General features: G+C 46.6%; 1 protein-coding gene across 1 annotated transcript in view; it reads right to left on the reverse strand.

The window, feature by feature from the left end:
* TrpA1 (Transient receptor potential cation channel A1) overlaps positions 1–21,537 on the reverse strand; it is a 150,961-nt gene that overhangs the window by 76,803 nt on the left and 52,621 nt on the right. Inside the window, exons 3-5 of the mRNA XM_050175210.3 lie at positions 17,513–17,688; positions 6,879–6,989; positions 5,223–5,334 (exon numbers count right to left, since the gene is read on the reverse strand). Of these exons, the coding sequence (XP_050031167.1) occupies positions 5,223–5,334; positions 6,879–6,989; positions 17,513–17,688 (399 nt within the window). The remainder of the gene's footprint in view (positions 1–5,222; positions 5,335–6,878; positions 6,990–17,512; positions 17,689–21,537) is intronic.

Below are 21,537 nucleotides of genomic sequence, written 5' to 3' on the forward strand. Positions count from 1 at the left end.
CCTTGTAGAGAGGTTAGTTTGTAGACTGCAAGATAGATGGCGCAACCGATTGCGGACGCCATATGACGCCTTTTGAGTTCACCTGAGGGCCTTCTGCACGAAGCCGAATGACTGAATTGCCACAAAAGGGGAAAATGCTTGTGATAACTCTATTGATTGGGCATGATAACATGTTGAAGAACAAAGTGTGGCTTGGTACACCTAAAAGTACCTTCCCGCACTACGCGACACCAAGAGGAAGCGCGAGTTCGCGTGGTATGCGGGAAGTGTCTTTTATAAAATAAATGATTTTCAGTCGTAGGTGAATGAATGTGTTTACAGATTAGGCTACTGGGTTTTGAAAAAATATGTTCAGCTGCAGTACGAATGCCATATTAACAGCTACGAACATGAGAGAGCGAGGAACATCTGAGTGTACTTTCGCACACTTTTGATGTCGCCGCACTGCCATCATTCTTAACGAAAATTTTAGGTGCCAGGAGCTCCCCAGTCAGGGGTCATAAGTGCGCGTAGTTGTAGTAGATCGCGTATGTAGTCATGGTGATACACCGAGAACATCCTCCGCGTAAACACATGTTTTAATGTTGTGGCAAGTACAGGAATCTTAAAAAAAAGTGTTTAGCTGCAAATTTTTTTCTGGGAACGTAAAGCATAGCGAAGTGTCCTTAACCGACTGCAATTTCGTTGAAGCGCAAAGCACACGGTACTTAGAGCAGAATTTAATTACTTCTATTCTTTTTATTTATCAGAATGACTAACTCGGTTACTCATAAGCTAATATGAAAAACGGCTTATCTAATTGGCAGGCCTGGCAGCACCAACTGTCGTCGCTGCTAATGCATCTCAGGAGACTATCATTCAGTTCCCCGCGTGCTCAGAAGAACTGATGGTTGTGAGAGGTAGTAAAAACAACAAATGCATTTCTAGCGGAAATGAAAATAACGTTATCGACACATTGCTCGCACATAACGACTGTCACAACGAATTACGTTGTACTGAGGCGATAAGAGCTATCTGCTGTTACGCAAAATGTAGATAAAAAATAGAAGTACGCGCAATCGGGAAAATAACTTCATCGAAGGATGCACATGCACTGACATCGAGCTAAAATAAATGCTCTGTGCAAACCACCAGAAGCATTAGAGTTCAGTTAGCGCTTTTCGGTGGAAAACTCCGCATTATTGGCGAGTTCATAATTCGCTCAGAACAACGAGAACAGCGCCTTTCTTGCATTAACGCGGCACGTCGTCCGCAATCACGAAAAGGAAGGAGGAAGACGATCAATGGCGGCGTGGTCACGTGTTCAAAGACAGCAGCGCCCGTGCGACGGCGCTGTATAGGTCTATAGGCGCATGCAGTATCTGCTGCGTCTATACGTCTTGCACGCGGTTCAAGTTCGTCAACGTTGCACGTCTAAAGGTGACTGATGAGCAAGAACTCGCACGAAAATCCTCACGACTGCCTAAGGAAGTGTAGCATTGTGCCATGCCATGTGCAGTATGCCATGTGCAGGTTCGTCTGGCTTCTTCTTGCGATGTAACACTGCTTTCTAAACCCTCGATTTGCCCTCGAATATATGATTATGTGCGCTTTTGTCCTTACACTTTTCATTCCTCAATGCTTCTTGTTGTGCCTTGTGTCCTTCATGACTGAAATATTGTTATTTCGTCATCGGATGCTTTGCTTTACATAGATGGTAACCACGTGCCGCCATTGCATGATGTCTGTTTGTACTTGATTTCTTGGCTCCAGATGCCCACAAGGTGCGTTTCACGTGGCTTTTTGTCTGAGGTCATTTCCCTATTCACCTGGTGCGACTAAAGGCATGCATTCGTTATTCGTTCAGCAGCGAAGCATTCTGTCACGCTAGACAGAAATGACGGAGCCTGTGCGTCAACCAGGCCGAGCGCAATATAGACAGGAACCAGGCGTTTCAAGTCTTTTCAGTAGCTGTTTTATGTGAATTGTTTTTTAGCTTTCGCTGCTGTTTCTTTAGTAAGGATTTGGTTATGCAAGGGTTAGCACACGTGTCGCTGCTGATTACTACCGGTCGCCAATTGTCGTGCTCTGGCCCTGACAGCTGACCGGCCCGACAACAATTAGCGGTGTGGACAGTACACGCGCCGTGTTTAACCGGCGCCGAACGTCCGAGAGCGGTGAAAGCTGTTCCCGACAGCCGCCGTCAAAGTGCAATGACCTTTCGCGGCCGCGCATACTCAGGGTACCGCAAGTGCATTAAGCAGAGCTTGCACGCGAGCGCTAGTGGACGCACGAACGTCCCAAATTACCCGGTTTTAATCATGCAGAAACCGGTACTAGAGCGCGACCATGTGAAGATCCAGTGGCACTGTGTTTACGCGGAAAAATAGGCGCGGCTTGCGAGCGTTTCAATTGTGTCAACCACAACGAGTATAGTCAGCCGTCGTGACCGGCTAACTGCGACTGACAGCATGAAAGTTAGGCACAGATCGGAAAGGCCTAGTTGAAATCACTTGACACGTGTGCCGAAGTTCACCAGAGGGTATTTTTCGGTAGAGTGCGTGCTTGAGTGCGGAGGTCAGCTGGTCAGTAGGCGGCCATTTCAGGAGACATGCTCACTTCAGTCTTTTCACCAGAGTTCGCACTGTTTTCCGTTAGGTGCGTTTGCATGTTTTGTCGATCTCGCCATTCGCAGAGTGGTTGATTGATTGACTGGTGTATCAGGTTTAGCACAGCCTAAATCAACGCAGGGATTGACGAAGGGATATGACGAAGAGCTTCCTTCGCATGCGGAACCATAAAGTGTCGTGTACTCAGCATTCGCGGACGCTAAGCTAAAGCTGTCTACTTTATAACTGTATACACAGACCATCAGCAAGTAGCAGGGTACCGAAATGGCTGTGTTTGTTAGCGGCGATCGAAGCGACACGGCATGTGGGAGCGCTTTCACGCAAAAGGGCTGCTTTAATACAGCACCTATGATTGTAAATGTTCCCTGGAGCGTTAGGCCTATTCAGCTGAGAATCGACTTCGGAACAAAAATAATACGAGAGTCACATGAATTTTGTCGGCAAGTTTAGTCCAGTTTTAGCATTCCAGGAGCGGACTTGAGAAACCTGGATGATGAGCGGACTTGCATGGACTAGTGTGTCCCACTTGTTAACCTTATGCGGTTGTGCGACGCTTTTCGTCACCTGTGGATTTGCTTCTGATCTCCGTTTTTAATGGAAAAGGAGCTCTCATGGGCCTGGTTCAACGCTTCGCGACCCCATGGAAAATTCGCACTCAAGCGCCGGCTTATGCTGCTGCAAAATAGTGAAATGTATTAGCTTTTGAGAGAGCGGTATACGTTATCCGTCAGGAACCCTATATTGCATACAGACTGGCTGTGCGATGGGTCCCACCGTTTCTTCGAAATTAATGGTCGCACTAAAATGATAAAATGAACGCATGCCTGTGTAGGTCCAGCGCCAACGTCACGCTGGAGAAACAAGAGACTGAGTTGCGGCGTTAAGGCCCACAAACAGACGACGTGCGATGACTGCGCGAATTGAACGCTACGAGACGGCGATGAGACGGTTGAGCTTAGTTTTTTTTTTTGCAGGAGATGAAGTTCAGACGGGCCGAACGCATCACAAACAAGGGGGAGCTTACGGTGAACGGTTATGGGGAGCATTCACGTCACGTAAAGGGCGCCATTTTGGAGTCCTATTCACAGCTTCCACTGTGATGCTGGGGATAAGAGAACCCAGAAAACACGCAGGTTTTCACACTGTTGTCTGCACAACAACATGGCGACCTCGATCACGCTGGTGGATACCGCCTTTATGAGTGAATCCAAAGAAAGCGTGGAGATGATTAACTGACATTTTTTTTTAAATTGAAAGTGGTGCTCGGTTGTCACAGGTGTGACGACCAAACACCGTAGCTCTTGAAATCTTGCACCGTGTTTTTAAAAATATATTTCTTCGTTGGCCAAATTGGCCAATGTTAGCTGAAATCTTCTATATATGCCAGGTACGCTAAGTGTAAGCAGATTTTGTCTAATGGTCCATGAAGTGGTTGTACCAAAGCGCACGTGCCCGCAGTTTAAAAGCACCCCCCCCCCCCCCCCCCCCGCCCTTGCGAAGAGCATTCGTTGCAGTTTACGCTGCCTGGGATACTTGACGACGGAATCAGATACCGTGGGGCTCGACAGAACATCTTAAACTGTGCCAAGAACTAGTTCCCAATTCGCCATTTTCACGCTCTGAAAAAGCGCCACGTTCAAGCCTCTCCGCACTATACTCACGTGGGCCTTTTGCGAAGAACGAACTTGTCGGATGTCGAAGCACGAAGACGAAATTAAGCTTGGAAAAAAAAAGAAAGACTCGTTCGCGTGTGTACGTCAATCTGAGAAACACATATATCAAAGATAGCGAAGCTGAATGAGTTGTCACGCTCTTCGAAAGTACTAGGGGTCAACGCGCCGGTTGTTCTTAGTGACCATTCATCACCGACGCAAACACGCTCTTGTCATTCGGCCTCTTTGGTGCTAGCACGCAACTTGCGTTGCAGGCTGCTCTTTACGACTGCAGCCGCACAAACTTCCTTCTGACCGCCACCGTAGAGCCGGTGAAACGAGACATGAGAAACGAAAATGAGGAATTACAGGTTACAAGAACCACGCAGTGAGGATGCTGCCTGTTCATGGGAGATGTGCGCAATTAAGCTTTTATTTAGTAGTCATTAGTTAATACATTTTAAAGCGAGAACGTGGGACTTCTACGCAAATTGCGTTGCTGCTTGATACCGAGCACTCCACGGCCCTGTGGCCTGCACCACAGGATAACGGCGGCGAAACTCCGCCAAGGTGTGAACAGATGCCGAAATTCCTCTGGATAATTCGCATTGTATTTTGGTGTTTAAACGTAAAAAGCAGCTTGTACCTCTTAGATATATAAGAAATCACAGCTTCTAGCTCAAACGTGATGTAATTGCTTGTTTGGCCCCAAAATCACCGAGCGATGTCTGCGTAACATTGTATTTCACAAGATTCAAGCGCAGTACGTTTAAAAAAAGAAAGGTGGGGGAGCTCATTGTACGTCGACCAATGCCTTCTAATTATCGCATTTATCTATTTTGGGCTTGACTGTAATCAGAATGTTACCGAAAGTCTCTTCTTCGCGGGTTGAAATTGTCGCCGAGTTTAAGGCATATAACACGAAGTTATTAAACGGTGGAATGGAAATGATTCAACTTACCCCACTCCAGCAGTGCTTCGATGGCGTTAGCCGATGCATTCTTTGCCGCTTCGTGGATAGGGTAGTAGCCGTTATCGCACGTTAGCTTGGGCGAAGCTCCGAACTGACTCAACTGTGTTGGAATAGAAAAAGGTAGTACATGACGCCATCAGAAGGGTGTTAAATTCTGAACTGGAAACATCGAGGTGAACGTCCGTTAACGGATTTGAGCCGCTGGGGGATATAAGTCTTAGGGGAACGCAGGACGGGAAGTTCGGACTGTCGTGATGAACAGCGATTAATGAACCACTTGGTAACAATGACACCACCAGCGACATTTTGTTTTGTTTCAAAGAAAGAGAGAATTTGTGGCTGCAAAATGAAATGCGTATGATGAGTTTTGTCTGTCAATATTTTACAATGCAAAGAGGCAAAAGCAAGCAATAAAAAGAACACAGGACAGTGAATGTTTTAGGTTTACAGAATACCATCCGCGTTCACCCTATTTCCAAGTTGCTTTTTGTGAAAAATCTACTTTTCTCAGAAAGACGAATCGGACAGGTGCACTCATTAGAATGACAAGGCGATTTGCAGTGTGGCAGATAATAGGTGAGAAGACATTCAAAACCTGAAAGCACGCAATTTTATGAAAACTTATGAAAGAGTCCACCTAGGGCACTGTCCATTTGGATGCAGCTGTGCGAGCGAGGAGGGGACGAGCGGCCACAGCCAATCAGCAGCGACCGAAATGGACAGTGTACTAGGTGGACTCTTACAGAATACCTCCTCAGGAGTCCTCAGAAGGAAAGTGAGAGAAACCGAGACAGTGAATTGGATGCAAGGAATGGAAACAAAACAGGGCATGGAGGTTTGCAAGAACGGGAAGAAACAAATTAGAAGGCAAATAATTGTACGATAACACAAAGGGCAGTGCCTTGCTGTTATAGGGCCGAGCTGGTTGCCTAAAAACGAAAGCATACTGGAGAAAATATTCGCAACAAAATTATGCACGTGTATGCTGTAGCACAAATCCGGAGGCCACTCAGCACATCCCAATGGAGTGCGAAGGGATTCATCCAATGAGACCCGTAGGTGACGAACACATTCCGCAAGCGCTTGGATTTAATGTGGACGGAAGAAGCAACCGGTCAGCAGTCGAGACACGCAAGAGACGTTTCCGGTATTGCTGGAAAAAATGCAGGGAAGAGTTTGATACGACCGGATTCGTTACAGGCATATGTAGCGGTACAAGGTAGAGAGGTTTTGAGGCAGCCAAAAAATATGAAGATGGATAACAAATACTAGAATGGAAAGCCCCTATTGCACGCCTGATTAACTCTTACAGCCTAGGTGACTATCTGACACCGCCCCGTCTCAAAGGGTAAGCCAACAAATAATCACCATCATCATCATTATCCTCCTCCTCCTCATCATCATCATCATCGTGTCCAAATGTTAGGAGTGATTTGAGGTTCGCTCAGGCTCTGATCACAATAATGATGGTGATATTACGCAGGGCAACACATTTTGTTACGAATTTGGCAAGTGTCTGCTCAGATCAAGTTGATGGTTTATCGGTAAAGCAGGACTTCGTTTGATTACAAACTAAACGAAGAGTGAGCTTGCCAACGCAAGTTAGGTTATAAAAGGGACTGAAATAAAACAAAAATTACGGACCAGTATTCTGGCACATTCGGCATGGTCGTAGATAGCAGCCAGATGAAGGGCCGTGCGTCCGTGCTTGCTCCTCAAGTTTGTGTCGAGCTTGTCTCGGTGCTTGACAAGTTCCTGCGAAGGCCACGTCAGTTAAATGACCGCGGCGTTCGTGAAAGGCACCAAAGACACGATCGAACCCTAGCAAGTTTTGAGAACATTTTCCCACACAAAAATGCACAGAAAAGAGTAGATTTTGGGACGCCGCACTGACGAGTCAGCACCAAGTTCTCGGCACGAAGTTGTAAAAAAAAAATCACCCTTCATATTTCGAGGTTTGTGAGAGGAAGTTGCTGACAGCAGCTTCGTTTCTTCAAGCACAACGCAATCGTAGAGACAACGCAAGACAACTCAATCGGGGAGGCCTCGTCATCGACGTTTACAGGATTGAAAGGTGCCAATCCATCTAAGTGTAACTTGTCAAATGCTTGAAAGGAATATAATTGACGACGAGAGAATTATTGGGCTGTTTCTGTGAGGAGTTTAAATTTTATGCCTGTGATAACGAAGACAGAAGCATGACAACCATTTTATTAACATGGCTGAAGCCAGTACAAATCAGAAACATCTTATGTTTAACTGGTATTGATTAAGATATGCCTGTATAGTTTCCTTAAGACAAAAATAAATATTCGGAAGGCTTGTACTCGATACCTGCATTTAGTTAAAAGAGTACCGGCATTAATTTTTTTTTACTTCTGATATCTTTTTCTTTGCGGTAAATGACAGTTGTACACCTTGGAACCTTACAAACTGTTCAGGCAAGCCTCAAAGTGTCCTCAAAATTAGTATAGTAGCTTCTCTCCGAAAAAAGTTTTGTTTCAGTTAGGCGCAATTGAAATTTCAGAGCGAGTAAAAATGCGGGTAGACTTACGAAAATTGCAACTTTCTTACGCGAGTTGAGCAGAAGTTTACATTTTGAAATAATTGTTACGTATGAGGGTGAAGTACACGTTCACCTGTGATGAATGGTGTGCACATCAGGATTTCTGCGAAAAATAAAGATTATACTGACAACTCGCACGGACCGCGCCCAATGTTATGTTATGAACACTGTTATGTTCGTGGTGCCAAGTCTGAACTGCAGTCCTCACTTTCAGGTTACATGCCAGAACCTTGGAGAAATTTGTTTTTTTTTTTTACGCCGGACCCATACTTCGCTTACTTTTGATCATGGGTGCACATGTATAGTATGTGAATTTGTCTGCCTTAGGTCATAAAATAGGTCTATATTTAACTCGGAACTTTATTCTAACAACCAAGGTGCTGAGGGTTGTAGTAAGAAAGCCACTACAGGGCCTTGACTAGGACCCCGACGCCATGCATATAGCAGGGTCAGGATAATATAGAACAGAAAGAATATTCCCAACGCAATCAATAAAACATACATTGCGCATAAATGAGCTAAGCAATAACCTTAAAGCCACAGCATCATTATAAGCACAAGAAGCATGAGGATAATGCATGGAATCTTTCACTTTAAAGGCAAGGAAAATATACGCAGTATCAAAATAAAAACAATACGAACACAAAGTCTACAGTATGTGAAAAGCTACAGTTGAAAGGGGCCGAATCAACCGATAGAGTTTTGGGATACCTGCTTTTGTTTTAGTGTTGTGCTGTAAGCATGAGGCTTCATTACTCATGTTAAGATTGTTTTTTGTTTTTTTTAAATTCAGCCAGTTTAGCAGAAAAACAAAATTCAAGGCCTTAACAAATCATCCTCAGACTTCAGCAATTCTTCCGGACTTGAATTCATTTACTGCAACAGCGGCACGCTTTCGCAGCAAAATCGCCATCGTTGTATTTGAGTCCTTTTCAGCGTGGCCCAAAGCCATGAGAAAGATTGACCACGTAAATTAGAAATTAAATGAGTGTCTATAAACGACAAAATTTTGAGAAAGCAAGGAAATAGGCTTATTATGGAAAATTTTATTCTTAGCGGGTTACCGGAATCTTTCCTTACTGGGTACGCTGGCCTCACGCCATCGTGTTCGTGCCCGAAGAGCCCTCAAACAACCTCCGACTGCTAAACAGGCAAGAACTATCTGTTTTCTTGGAAGGGGTCGTGCCGAATGAAATTAAGGACATTCGTATAAATGCACGCAAAAATGTCCTCGCAATTGATGTTAACAACGGGAGTGCGCTCGAAAAACTGAAGCAAATCTCGGTGCTAGGGCGCATCAAAGTGCGTTCATATATCCCGATGGATGACGCATCCACAGCAGGTGTCATTTATGACATCGATGTCACCATTCCCAACGCGGACTTGCCTATCCTCGTCAAACCAGCAAGTGAGGGTGTTGTCATCACGCGTGTGAGCCGCCTTGGAACATCGCGCTGCGTCAAACTGATCTTCAAAGGACATTGCTTACCAACACACGTCAAAGTCGGTCACTTCCGACACCCTGTTCGGCCCTTCGTACAAAAGCCTCTTCAATGCCATCAGTGCTTTAGGCTGGGACATGTCAAGGGTGTCTGCCCAAACTCGATACTGTGTCCCCGTTGTGCTGAACCTCACGCGGAGGAGACGTGCCGGGCTACTGTCCTAAAGTGCGGCAACTGTAATGGTTCCCATGCTGCCTCGTCTAGGGACTGCCCTCGCATCAAGAAAGAGGTCGCTGTTCTCAAGCAAATGGTTCGGGACAATTCGACACACAGGGAGGCTGCTGCAACGATCCGGCGTCGGCGTCGGCGTCACCGAACCTCCTCAAAAAAGGCAGAACCGCGAAAGGAGGGGGCGGCTTCCATTGTAGCACCCACGTCCTCCAATCAGGCCAAAAAGGGGCTGCACAGCACAAGGGAGTCGCCTGAAAGGAATTTGTCTCAAGAAGAATGGCCTGCGCTTCCGAGCCAGCAATCTCCCACAAAACTACGGATTGTCAAGCCCGCTCGGGAGCCTACTCCTGTCGCTGATGCCACGCCTAAAGCAGATCGTCAAGTCCTTTCAATGCTGCGTCCCCTCATAGATGCCATTCGAGTGATTCTGTCGAACCTTGGAACTACGTCTGCTCAAAATGCACTAAAAGTACTGGACGCCTTAAGCCCAGTGCTTGAATCCCTCGAATAGAGACATGGCCAGCCATCCCCCATCGTTTCGAGAGGAAGTCAAGGCAGCGTCAATCATACAGTGGAACGCAAGAGGACTAAAATCGCGCCTTTCGGACTTTCGTCAGTATATATATACTAATTTGTTCCCAGTCATTGTCATATGTGAGCCTAATGTATCGAAACCGGTCAGATTATCGGGATACGAAGCTGTTATATCCGCAACAACTAATGCATGCAGCAAAGTCATCGTTTTTATTCGTCGAGAACTGACCTATGTTCACCAGCCGATTCCGCCTCATGATAAAAATCAATACGTTTGCCTAACAATTAAAAAGGGCAAACTCATGTTTACACTTGTAGGCGTTTATATATCGCCTTCAAGTATTTTTGATCCCAAACGATTAACGAACATCTTGTCTGTGTGCCCTGCCCCATATGTCATCATCGGAGATTTTAATGCGCACCATATAGCATGGGGAAGCGCAAGAACAAATGCAAGAGGGCAAAGACTTGCAAACTTCGCCTGTAACCACGGCCTTTCACTCCTGAATGACGGCAGCCCAACGTTTATACGAGGCGTGAATTATGGCAGCTGTCTTGACCTAGCTTTCGTCTCCAGCACTTTCACAAGATATGTTAAATGGTTTTCGGATATCGAGACACACGGGAGTGATCATATTCCCACATACCTTGTCATCAAAGGAATGTCCAGTCCCACCGCACGGAACACCATTCGATTAATTGATTGGACCACTTTTACATCCACCATGGAGGATGCTTGTCGAGAGGGCTTGTCCTCTGGATTAGAGGAAGCAATCAAGTCTGCAATGCTACACGCCACGCGCACGGTCACGGTTTCGTCGAAGCGCACGGAATTGGATATAGAGTTGGAGCGACTTCGTGCACTCCGTCGTCGTGCGGAGCGGCGTTACCGGCGTACAAAATCCATCGAAGACCTTAGGACAGCCAGACGACTACAAAAGAAAATTCAACGTCACATGGATAGATTGGCATCTCGACGTTGGACAAGATTTTGCCAGTCACTAGACCCCCGAAAGCCACTTTCCCACATCTGGAGAACCATACGTGGTCTACGTTCCCTCCCTGAACAACGTTTCCCATTCAAAGCGCTGGCGCTCTTCCAGGGGCGGCTAGAGGCTGATGTTGCAGAGGACTTTTGTGCAAGGATCGCTGGCCAAGCAACCGGTACAGGCTTTCCAGCCCCCATTCGCATCCCTGTTTCACGTGACGGCCGCATGGATCTTCCTTTCATAATGGAGGAACTAGAAGCGGCTCTTGCTCTATGCAGGCGTTCTTCATCCGCGGGACCGGATGGAATATCCTACCGCGCCTTGAACAACCTGAGTGATAGCGCACGGAGAGAACTGTTACATCTCTACAACTTATCTTGGCAGGATGGCATGGTTCCCGAAGAATGGAAGATAAGCCGCTTGGTCCCTCTCCTGAAGCAAGGCAAGTCCCCACTTGAATCCACCTCATACCGCCCAATAGCGCTGGCCAGCTGTGTGGGAAAGATAATGGAAAAGATGATCCTTGCCCGCTTGGAATGGTACCTGGAGCACTACAACATGTTACCGAATTGCATGGCTGGTTTTCGACGAGATCGCTCTTCAGTAGACAGTGTTGTTGATCTCGCTACGTACGTCCAGCTTCAAAAGTCACGCAAAAGACTATCTGCAGCTTTGTTCTTGGATGTCAAGGGGGCATACGATAACGTATCTCACGAGGCTATCCTCGATGCTCTTGAGATGGTTGGCCTAGGTGGTCGAGTTTTCCAATGGATCTCTCATTACCTTTTTATGAGATCGTTCTTTGTCTGTACCGGTGATGGCAAAACGGCACTACACTACACGTACCGAGGTGTTCCTCAAGGCGGTGTACTAAGCCCTACCCTATTCAACCTCACACTCATTGGTCTTGTTGATCATCTGCCAGCAGCGATCAAGATATCAATGTACGCCGACGACATATGTATATGGACCTCAGGTGTGACACGTCCTCAGATACGTGCAAGACTTCAAAAAGCTGCTACTCTAACAGCTATATACCTGCGCAACCAAGGTCTTGAAATCTCTTCAGACAAATGTGCACTGCTGGCGTTCACTCGCAAACCAATGACACCCTACGCCATATCAATAAATGGCCACATAATTTCGTATGAGAAGACTCACAAATTTCTTGGCATAATCATTGATAGAGATCTGTCATGGAGCCCGCACGTGACCTACTTGAAAAAGCGTCTGACAGCAATCTCCCAACTTTTCAAGTTTCTGGGAGGAAAGACTTGGGGAATGTCAGTGCATGCAATGTTGGAATTGTACAGGGCTCTTTTTCTGGGCTTCTTGAGGTACAGTTTGCCCTTACTGACCAACACCTGCCAGACAAATCTTCGTGCTCTACAGGCTATTCAAGCTCGGGCTCTCAGGGTTTGTCTTGGTTTGCCAAAATGCACATCGACAGCAGCGACTATTACGATTGCTCGGGACCAACCTATACAAACACACATTGCGGTAGAGGTGTTGAGAGTGCACATTAGGCACGTTGCCCGTGCCTGTTCCCACCATCTGGCAACACTACCGTCAGAAAGGCCGCAGGCAGCATTTTGTACTACGATTTCGAAGTATTATACCTGCCTCCCATCAGGCTTCACCCCCGCAACTAAGCCATCGATTCCTCCATGGTGTTTGGCTCGACCCTCAGTACACCTCACCGTACCAGGAATCAGGAAAAAATCTGAGCTGTCATCACCTGCTCTTAAACAACTAACTCTGCTCCTTTTGCACGAGAGGTACGCCGAACACGTACATATTTATACTGATGGATCGGCAACTCTCCAGTGTTCCTCTGGAGCCGTGGTCTTCCCAGCGAAAGCCACCACCATCAGTTTCAAGACATGTCACCCAACGACACCGATGGCCGCGGAACTTGCAGCCCTTCGCGCTGCACTTCGTCTCGTCAGCCAAGAACAACCTCGAAGATGGTCAATATTCAGTGACTCGAAGGCTGCACTGCAATCTCTGCTATCGGCCCTGCGGCGCGGACCACACGAACAACTGGTATTTGAGATTAGAGAACTCATTCATACCTTAACTGATAAAGGACACCACGTGACATTTCAGTGGCTTCCAAGTCACTGCGGAGTCATAGGGAACGAACACGCTGATAACGCTGCTCGGTCGGCTCTTCAAGGGGACGAAGAGGAGCCGATACCGTTATCAAGGACAGATGCCGCTCGAAAACTTCGATTCATCAGCCGTGACATCACGTTCTCCTTGTGGAACGCTGGAAGTTTTCACGACTACCGACTCCACAATCTTGACTCCTCTCTACGCCTTTGTATTCCACCTGGACTCTGCCGTCGCGAAGCTACCCTGCTTTGTCGACTATGGCTAGGGGTGGCTTTCACCAAGTCTTTCGCTTACCGAATTGGATGGGCCGACGACGCCTCGTGTGAGGACTGTGGTGACGAGGAGACTTTTCAACACCTTCTTTGTGACTGTCCTCGATATAATTTACAGAGACAATCACTCGCAACCGCGATAGCGCGCTTTGACCAAAGACCTCTCACAGAGGAACTTATTTTAAAATACCGCCATCATAAGCCTTCGCAGCCGAGGGCGACGAGTGCACTGTTGCGGTTCTTGAGGGCGACAGAATTGGACAGGCGGCTGTAGCCTGAACAGGTGTTGACAGTGCTTCAAGTGTCACTGTGCTGTGTGATGACAGTATTCAGTGACAGTGACCGACTGTGATTGTGTGTCTATTCTCCTTCCTTTCCTTATCTCTACTTTTTTACCACTTTACCTCCCCCTCCCCTCTCTCCCCAGCGTAGGGTAGCCAACCGGACCTTTTCTCTGGTTAACCTCCCTGCCTTTCCCCTTTCCTTTCTCTCTCTCTCTCTCTCGTGTCCCAATCCAGGAGATGTGCAGTCTAAAAATGTTATCCGATCCCGCAGACAGTGTGGGCAAAAAATTTGGGCAGTCAGATGCTCCTCTCACTAGCGTCATTGGAGGGTTGACGAGATAGTGTTCCGTGCACAGTGTTCCGTGCCTGTTCTCTGCTCCTAATCGCTAAGGAAGACATTGACTTTGATCGGTGTCAGCTAGAGGTTGAATTGCCTTCCTACTTTTTTATGAGAAAATATAGTAAAATTTCGTAAAAGAGTGATTGAAAGGACATGGGACAAAAATATCGGCGGAGAAATAGAACCCCGAGCGAAGCAGCGTAACCGGCTTGATCCTTCTACAATTTTCTCGAGCGCATTGCAAATTGCCCTGTGGCTCTCTTCAGTCGTGAACAAACTCGATCTCTACGATGCATTCAACGTCAGCGGCATGCGCTATACACTATTACATAGTGCAGTTTCCGATATACTGAGTGTTATACAAATAGGAGAACCATCCATACATGACTCTTATTGCTAATGCGCTCACGGTTAATTTTATTCCAGAAGAAGGATTCCATTGTATATTTTGTTAAGAAGTTTACGTGCGTCTCCTACCAGTTTCTTTCGCGAACAACAAACATAAATGGATGTCACCGACGGCGACGTCACTAAACAATACATCGATTTCGCTGCAACGGAACAGTGGCGCCGCCTGTCACTGCTACGGCGAACACATTCTTTTCGTTGTAGCCATGTCCCATGGCAACAACATTCCTTTGCAGCGGAGTCGAGCATCTTTCAGTGGTGTCGCCACACACAATATCCACTCGAATATATTATTGACAAAAGCAGTAAGTAATGGCCGCAAAGGCGACATTCAACGAAACTTAATGCAAAATTTTACCTCTCTGTCATTTCAAGGTGGGGGGAGGGAGGCGATGAGCAAGTGGTTTAGAAAGAAGCGTAATGTATAGGTGGTGCTCCTGTCAAAGTAACACTCAGTGCATGAACAAATGACATCACTGTCGGCGTCCGCAAGAAACAGCTCAGCAACAACCCTGTGCCACAGCGCTATGATTAGCGCGCCGGACCACCACCAACTCATCAATGCCTGGTCATGAAACACATGCCCCGTTGTGGCGGGCGCACAAAAAAAAGGAAAAAAACGGGGTTCCGTCGCACGGTGAGCGTGAACGGCAAGATGAGGAGGTCGTCCGAGGACGACAGGACGGTGACAGCTGCATAGCACAACGACATCGTAAAGCAAAGGGCAGACGACACGCTGGAGACAAAGTTGGGAGCTTTTTTTAACTGCTGCCGTAGTAAAATCTCCTTGCATCCACCACTTGCGTTAACTGTGTGGATTGTAGTGTGCGAGCATGCAGAGCCTAAGAATGGTGAAGCCTAGAGCCTGGAACGTCAAGAGTTTACGTCAGAAGGTTTGGTCAAACGAACGATTTCTTCCTGACCATCTTGGCGAACCAGTTTATGTGTGCGTGATGCATGCTTACGAAGTACTCATCCAATCTCGTTGACGAAAGGAACGGAAGCAAAAGAAAAAAAAATTAGGATGGTAACCGGCAGAGGCGGATGATCAAGCTGCAATGTCTTCGAGGAGGGCGCAACAGCGCGTGGGCTTACGTAGGGTTGCGCAAGTAGACGGGACTTATGGCTGATCCTCGCGAGGCTCTTGCGGCAAAAAAGAAGACAAAGGCACCGCTTTTGACTTGTAAAACACGCTCGTAGTGTTCAGATTAATAAACTATATTGCGATTTATGTTCGATGTTCGCCAACGCCTTGTTTGCATGCGGTGATGTTATAGACAGAATGATTGCAAAAATTTTATCTACGCAAGGTCACGCATATAAAAGCAGAGCATTAACTAATTTGTTGTGCTGTCCAAACTAACTTTATTATAGGGCAGAAAAGCAGTGTTTTTTTTTTTCTCTCACTCCGATGCATTTATAGGATCTCTCCCGATGTTTTCCTAGTCCGTTCCCTCGAGTAGCATCAGTCGCACAGCGGAAGTGAAGTGCCTACAAACGAGAACGTTAAAATCATTACGTGGGTTGCCGAGGAAACGCTTCGCATTAACATAGATTTTGGCGACGCGTGGGATCTGCGTGGTTTCTTTTATTGTCTGAATAACTTGCAGCGCACTTTAACTGCGTCTCTAAGCCCTGTGGTCGTATATCTTCATCAAAATCAGCGCTGCCTAAACACATAAGCAACTTTGCTATTTGAATGAGGATAGCGCAGTTGCGCAGTAATTTTCTCTATTGCGAATAATTCTAAGATTACGAAACTGACTTTTCCAGGTGCGTCCCTAGAATGTGTCATGTTGTTATTAATTTGGCGTTTTCTCCAAATCACCTCTACTTGCGGCATAGCTTTCGCCATACGTACTCCGCAATTTCTGCGGTGACCGAGTATACAGTTTGCAATAAGATTAATTTGTTGTGCCTTAAGTACGTGGAAGAGCGTGAAAGGTTGGACAACGACCTTACGCGTCTCGACAGCGCACCGTTGTCGGAGGACGTTATTTTAGGCCCTTGGCCAGATGCTCGATCAAGTTTCAAGGCCATTCAGGCATTACTGAACTTCTTAAAAACTACGGGCTTGGATTGCAGACTTTGAGCATGCTAAATTGCTTGCGATATGTTCTACATCTTCCTTCTATCGTCATCGTCACCCATCATGCATCTCTTCTCTCTTTCTTTCCCTCTTCCCCTTCCCCCAATGCCGAGTAGCTGGCTAGAGGAATATACCTCAGGCCGACCTCTCAGCATTTCGTATCATTAAACTTCGCTCTCTCTCTCTCTCTTGTTGTGCAGTATTGAAAAGTTTCGATAATTTCCCGATCTTATGACAGTTAGTCGCAGTTCCTGCCGAATCGCGTAACATTGGTAGCGATCACAAATATTTATTAGACAACTACACAAAGTAAGGTTCCTAGTTTCATGGTCCGGATAAATTGGAGTAAGCTTTAGCTTAAAAATTAAATTAGCAAGCACAGTGGCGATCCCAAACATTGGGCCCAGAACCGCACTCATGCTTCTATGGTGCCAAACTCGCTTTTTGAAACGCCTGATACTCGCATATCACGTGAGTTTTTCGCATTGCTCCCACATGGCATCTAGCGCTTTGAAGCGTTGTGTAAAACTGCACTGTATTGGGTACAGTGCTCTGCCTTAGGGATCACTCAATAATTTCTGCCAGATTCCTCCAGAGTGGGTTGGGTTTACCTATAAACCTATCGTCATTACGTAAAAGCAAAAAAAAAGTAACGGTCATAACTTGCTGGTCAGGCAAGACTCGCGCCCGAACTCCCATAGATATAGTCTATATGATTCGAAGACCATCGCCCTGACGGGGTAGCGTAATCCGTGCTTCCAGTGAGTGAACACCGCGTTCCTTGGGCCACAGAGTGAAGGGGGAGGAGGAGGATGATGAAAAGGAAGGAAGGAAAGGCAGGGAGGTCAGCCAGACGCACGTCCGGTTTGCTACCCTACACAGGGGAAGGGGTTTAAGGGAAGAAAGTAAAGAGAAGGAGGAAAGAAAGGTACTGTCGGTGTGGAGTACGTGCGGATGTCCGTAACTTCACGCCTGTAATCAGTCACAGAGTGAAGCGCAACGCACCTGCAGCGACTTGACCTTGTTGAGCTGCGTGCTGAGGTGCAGCGGGCTCTGGACGTTCTTGTTGAGCACGCTCGTGTCGGCTCCGTTCTCGATGAGGAAGGTGATGGCGTCGCACGCCTCGTGCTCGCACGCGGCGTGCAGGGGCGTGTTGTCCTCGTAGTCCAGCATCGTCAAGTCTGCGCGAAAATGGTAGGACGAGACCGAGAATGAAAAAGAAAGCGTATTCCAGAACAAAAAAAAAAAAAATCATGTGGCGAGAGCACTGCTCATTGCGAGTACAAGACTGCACTTAACGCATGCTCCCGGAAACATTTGACTGCTAGCGGCTGCGCGTCGGGTGGCGGTGCGAGGTTGTCTCACGTTGAACTACGTTGTCTAGATCTGTGAACTTGTACGTAGTAGTGGGGCGCACTTTTCCTTGGGTACCTGATCAGGGCGAGTGCTAATCGAGCGCTCGCTAACGCAATGCTAGAAAACGGCTTAAACACGATACGAGGGTTACTAAACATTTTTTTGGGCCGCAAGATGGGACATGCGAATTAGGAAGGACACGCACACGCCCGAAGCTCCAACTACCAACTGAACTAACGCTGCAAGAAACAGAGCATAGCACAATTTTCGCGCCTGCGCATCACGTGGCACTGACGTCATTCTGCATTGCCAGGGTTTTGCTTCATACAGGTGCCTCTCTGACGAATACTACTACGGGACAGTGGTGTCACTGGCGTACGTGGGACCTTTCCTTCTGATAAAGTGTGCCTCCAAGGATTCATGCGCTGTATTGATGCTACTACTGCCCAGAATATCAACGCGCTAAATGTACGGCTCACATGCACAGGCGTTACAATGCGCGCTGCACCATCCAATCTGTATAAGTTGTTGGAATGCTTCCTCCCTCCCTCAGTCTGCAATTCAGACAACGGCCCGTTTGGCAACCACATTGGGCTCCCCGCTGCTGAGAGGTATCTCATGGCAACCCCCTGCAGCACTGCACACAACTTGCTTTGCGTGCTTGCTCAAACGCACTTGTCTCTTAGCACTCGTGGTAACAGGACACAGTTGGGCTAGTTTGTTGGTGACGGAAAAAAACAACAACAGGGACGGCGTATCTAGCTGCTGTCTCCTTAACTGTGGATAATTTTGCGGACGTCCAGTCAAAACTAGACTCGTCCAAAAAGTTCCGTGTACTGACACGCTAAATTTTTAACCCTGCTGTAAAGTACTACTTCAGTACGAAAACTCTGATATACGTGCACTTTCCAAAATAATCCGATGTTATGCGAAATGCAGACGGTGGAAACGAAGGTAATGTGCATTAGCTAGCCCTAAATTGATTGACGCGCTCCATTCCGTAAGCACGTACGTCTGCATATAACTAAGAGATCACAAGTTAAAACAAATGGTGTATTGTGGTTGCACTTGTCGGCGCCCCACAGTGGTGTGCTTTTACCCGCTCGGTATATAGTTACAGCCAGTGGTTGTGTCCACTAAGCGTGTCGAGATGTCATAAGTGACTAGCGAACGCTCACTCAGCATTATATTTGGTCCAACTAGCTTGTCACGATTGGGCAAGTTAATGCGATGACAAAAGAGGCGGAAATGATGGATGACAGGGGCTTAGTTACACTTCTATAAAGGATAGTGACGTGTTGCTTCCTTTTTTTTTGTTGGCACTTGCTCTATCGTATATAACACGTGAGTGCCCGTCTAGCACTTCATACGATCCATCTTCGTATGAACAGCCAGGGTGGAAAGTACGTGCCAATAAATCGCTACGTCACTCACCGCTTACTTGCGCGGTCGGACCGTGAACATCTATCACTGGCAGATCGGTGTTGCAGAACTTAAGAAATGTGCTAAATTTCTTGGCAAATACATTTTAGTATCGGTGCAGCAGATTGGTTATGAAGTGTCGCAACATCGTAAAACAAGATATAAAGAAAAGCAGTTCCAGTAATGGGCAGTTTTTCTTCTTTTTCTTTTTTTCCTTTTTCGTTACTTGAAACTAAATCCAGCTTTCCTTTTTTTGTCGTAGCTCGGAAAAAAAAAACAAAGTACTTTAAGGCGTTGGCACATCACCGCTGCATCCTAATGCTCACTGCTATTTATGCGTATCGAATTTAATCTATACGCCATCGAATCCCGTTTGTTTTGGAATCCAGCTGAACCAACCGAGTCTCTCATCGATTATCTATAAACTACATTTACACTTTTGACTTTATCTTCTCAAAGAATGTTCAGGTTTATTTGGCTAAGCACAATTATTAGCTGTTTATATTGATTAGGCGTGATGGATGCCGTAAATTTGTAAAAAGAAACTAAAACTCCATCGAAAATGTTCGTGAGTTGACGAACGTTCGCAACTTTTAAGGCCATGTCAAGTCCACCGCGACAACACGAACACCGCAGTTTCAGTTATGTGAACGTTGCTTTAAATAATGTGTAGCCACTCTTCGCGTCAGCTGCTGTACCTCTCGAAACTCGCCGATGATTATGGAGATAAGTTTTCCCGGAAACGGCTTGGTGAAATGGCCGTACAACCACATCGGCGCATATGCTGGCTCTATTCGACAAACATGGAAGGTCGAATTCAATAATCGCGGAGTGCGGGATGTTCATTCGCGTAGCGCGTCCTCCATCACGCCCTCTATATAAATAAGGTCGTTTGGACTCTGCGACTCGGACCGAGTGTTCTTTCTGGGGTCTTGCTCTTGTACGCGCGGGGTTTATTTTATCCCGCGGCGTAAACGACTGAAACCCAGCGCGGAGGCAAAACAATATGAACCGAGCGACTTTGGCTTATTCTTTCCTTGTTTTCATGGCGCCGTTTCCGAATGCGGAAGTAGTTTGACGTCAACAATCTCCTCTTTCATCCCTCGAACGTGCTCGTCGTCGCTGGATGCGGAAGGGAATCCAATTTTGGGCTTTCTCAGACTCTCTTTCGAGTCTCTCCTGAAAAGATGCATGCGATAGGCATCGTCTTGTCTCTTTTTCTTTATTTTCTGGTACTTCGGCTGGTTTCTGCACCGTAATTCAGCGACAGTATATTACGATGATGTGCCTTGCCTACAAATGGCTCCTCCGTATTTTGCTCACTTGTTAGGAAACGCAAACAAAAAACTGCTGTGAGGAAATCACGCGAATGCATGGGTCATAGGATAAGGTCTAAAGCCCGTCTGTAGAAAGTTGGTTGTACATAGGTTCCTCCGTAGGCAAGTCTTTAGTCGTCCCAACAAGAAAAAGAAAACTTACTTTGGTGCATGCACAAAATTAGTCTTCATTGTTGATTTGATTATGCAGGTCAGCACAGCTGCATTTTTTTACAGTTTCTTGCTAAAAACATACTAAGAGATTGAGCGCTTCGTCTTAAAGCAAAGCTTCAAGAGAGATCATCGTAACGAGTCCGACCACACGTTTGCATTCAGCCTAACTATATGGCCAATAAACTGTATGCGTCGGACTATCATAGTTTTGGTGCCTGTTAAATTTTTGCAAGTGCTCGAGCAACAAAGCTGCCTAAGTCAATTTTTTTTTCAGGTCGTTTTGCTCTTTTAAAGCACTCTTCTTTGTTTATTTTGCAGACGACTACTTACGCTAGCCGTAGTCACTGTGGTCATAAGTTAGAGGAAAACTAAACAGCCCGTTTTATCGGGGAACCTTCAGGCAATATCTAGGAAAGCTTCTCCTTTCTCTTGTTTACTTTAGAGGAGTAAAACATTACAGCGCAAATTTATTACGGGCTAACCTAAGCCTGCACTATCCACTATCCACTGTGCTAACAGTGGTTCTGCACAAAAGCAGCGGAGCACAACGCAAGTGCAAAACGAAAAAAAAAGATAACTCAGCATGCCGTGTTTTTGGCTGTCGTTATATTAATTTTCACCAGCCGATGCGCTCTGCATCGCAAATACTTCTCCCAGAAATCTCCTGGGGAACGTCATCCGGGCCAATCGACTGCCAGGAAGCTTTCTTATCTCACTACCCCGCAAAGCGATTCTTTGAACAATAATCTCTCGATGTTCTAT

Source organism: Dermacentor andersoni, chromosome 9, assembly GCF_023375885.2.
Source record: "Dermacentor andersoni chromosome 9, qqDerAnde1_hic_scaffold, whole genome shotgun sequence".
In the NCBI taxonomy this organism is placed as follows: domain Eukaryota; kingdom Metazoa; phylum Arthropoda; class Arachnida; order Ixodida; family Ixodidae; genus Dermacentor; species Dermacentor andersoni.